The sequence below is a fragment of the Saprolegnia parasitica genome (genome assembly GCF_000151545.1).
Source record: "Saprolegnia parasitica CBS 223.65 unplaced genomic scaffold supercont2.223, whole genome shotgun sequence".
Classification (NCBI taxonomy): Eukaryota; Oomycota; class Saprolegniomycetes; order Saprolegniales; family Saprolegniaceae; genus Saprolegnia; species Saprolegnia parasitica.
Window position 1 is genome coordinate 1 of NW_012156617.1, and position 1,966 is coordinate 1,966.

At 56.9% G+C, this 1,966-nt stretch overlaps 1 protein-coding gene across 1 annotated transcript; it reads left to right on the forward strand.

The window, feature by feature from the left end:
- Positions 1-1,221: 1,221 nt before the first annotated feature.
- Positions 1,222-1,530, forward strand: SPRG_15966 (hypothetical protein; the record flags this gene model as incomplete). Its single annotated transcript, XM_012355264.1, has 1 exon — positions 1,222-1,530. The coding sequence occupies one exon, from the start codon at positions 1,222-1,224 to the stop codon at positions 1,528-1,530; it is 309 nt and encodes a 102-aa protein (XP_012210654.1).
- Between the last annotated feature and the right edge of the window lie 436 nt (positions 1,531-1,966).

Sequence of the window (1,966 nt, forward strand, 5' to 3'; positions counted from 1 at the left end):
CAGTCGTGCGCTGCCTCTTGGCCTTGAACCGCACCGTCGTCAAGAAATTCCCAGCGTACCCTGGCCCGGTGCTCACGGCCTCAGTCGCTCCATCGACACCGGTCAAGCATGTTGAAACTCCGGTCACTGCCACGCCGGTGTCGTCCTGGACAGCTCCCGTCGCGTCCTCGTGGAATACGCCAATCGCAAAGACGCTCGAGACACCGGCCGTCGAGACCAAGCCAGCGCTGGGCGTGAACCCGATGCTTCGCCACTCGTCCTCGAAGGGTCTCCCGACGCGGACCAACTGGCAGTAGTGTGTGTGATTGTCTGGAATTATTTCTAATACTGTTGTGATGGAGCCGAGAGCCAGAGTGTTTCTAGTGCTTCGCCAGACCGAGGTCGTTCCAAATCGTTTGAGCTGCCAGAACACGGCAAGTCGACCTCCAAGGTGGTCGCCGATTCGACAGAGACTAGAAGTGGGGGGTGCTCAAGAGATGGCTCGTTTTCGGGGAGAAATCAAGCTCTTAGAGGTAAATACAAAACCGAGGTACTCGGAGCGAGCACCCTTCGTACTTGATCACGCCACCACGATCCGCCATGCACCATGTCTCTAGCTTGTTCTGCGCTGACGCACAGCGCGCAACTCGTGTGGCTCTCACGTTATTGTGGTTGAACGTGTTGGATGGTTGATGCGGGATCGAGCACACTCGGTGGCGCTCCTCCATTATGTTTGCTGTACACGCAGACCAAGCCATCGAGAAGGTGACGAGTTATCGGTGGTCTTGGACACGCCGATTGCTCGATAGGTAAGCGCAGCAGGCGGCAGGTGGGTAACTTGCGTCCACGCTGCTCCCAAAGGCGGAGCAGGGTTCGTACCCTACCCCTATCTGGTTCGTAGGACCTTCCGAACGGAAACGAGCTGTTGTGTCGAGGAGCCCGAAGCAGAGACAAGAGACGAGGCATCGTGCAGCGCACTTATAGCATCAACAGCCAAGCCGTTCCCAGTCGGACAGACAACAAATATATATTTGGTCTTGCACAGCCGTAGCATCCGAAGGCATTGTTGTAGCTTTGTCCTTTTGCGTCATAGAATAGTGTGTACAGTGGATCCCATCGATCTGTTTGCTAAGCTCGGTCGTATTGTGGGTGCAGAGCCTACGTGGCAGTGGTTTTATTTTACGAGACGAACCTCGACACTGCCCTGTTCGCTCATTTTCCAATTCATCGAGTGCAGCAACCATGTATTGCATCCTCAGCCTTCTCGTGCTCTCGGCCGTCGCCGTCTCGGCCGAGCACCTGGTCACAGGGGGCCCCGACGACTCGAACAACCACCAAGTGATCCTGTCGGGCAGCGGCAGCGGCTTTCCCGACGTTGAAATCCCCCTCTCTGGCCTCGAGGCCGGCGAGCTCCGCCAACGCCTCTTTGGGTTTGACCAGCGCCCGTTCAACGGCTCCGAAGACCGCCCGCACGGCCCCTTCAACGGCTCGAATGGCCGCCCTCATGTCGACTTTAACGGCTCCGACGATCATCCCTACGGCTCCTTTTAAGGCTCGGACGATCGCCCACACAATTTCTTCAATGGCTCGGATGGTCGTCCGCAGTGGCGCTGGAACGGCTCGGCAATCATTCCACACGACGATCGTCGCTTCAACGGTTCGACGGCCGGCCGCCCCACCGATGGATTCAACACGTCTAACGCTCCGCCGCACAGTAGCCTCAATGCCAAATCTCTGCGCGGCTCTCGCTCGTCGAGTGGAGACGACGAGTAAGCATGCACAGTCCATCATGGGCACCTGCTGCAGACAACTCGTTCCACTTTATGCACATCAAAACGAGTGAAATTCACACTATTTTTTACACGACGAGTTGGTCCCGTCCTCGGAGAGATTATTGCCAGTGTTTATATAAATGCAGCGCGCAGTCTTCTTGTCTTACGCGTCTTTGGGTCACGGGCTAGGAGCGCTTGGTCGAGCTTGGCGAGCG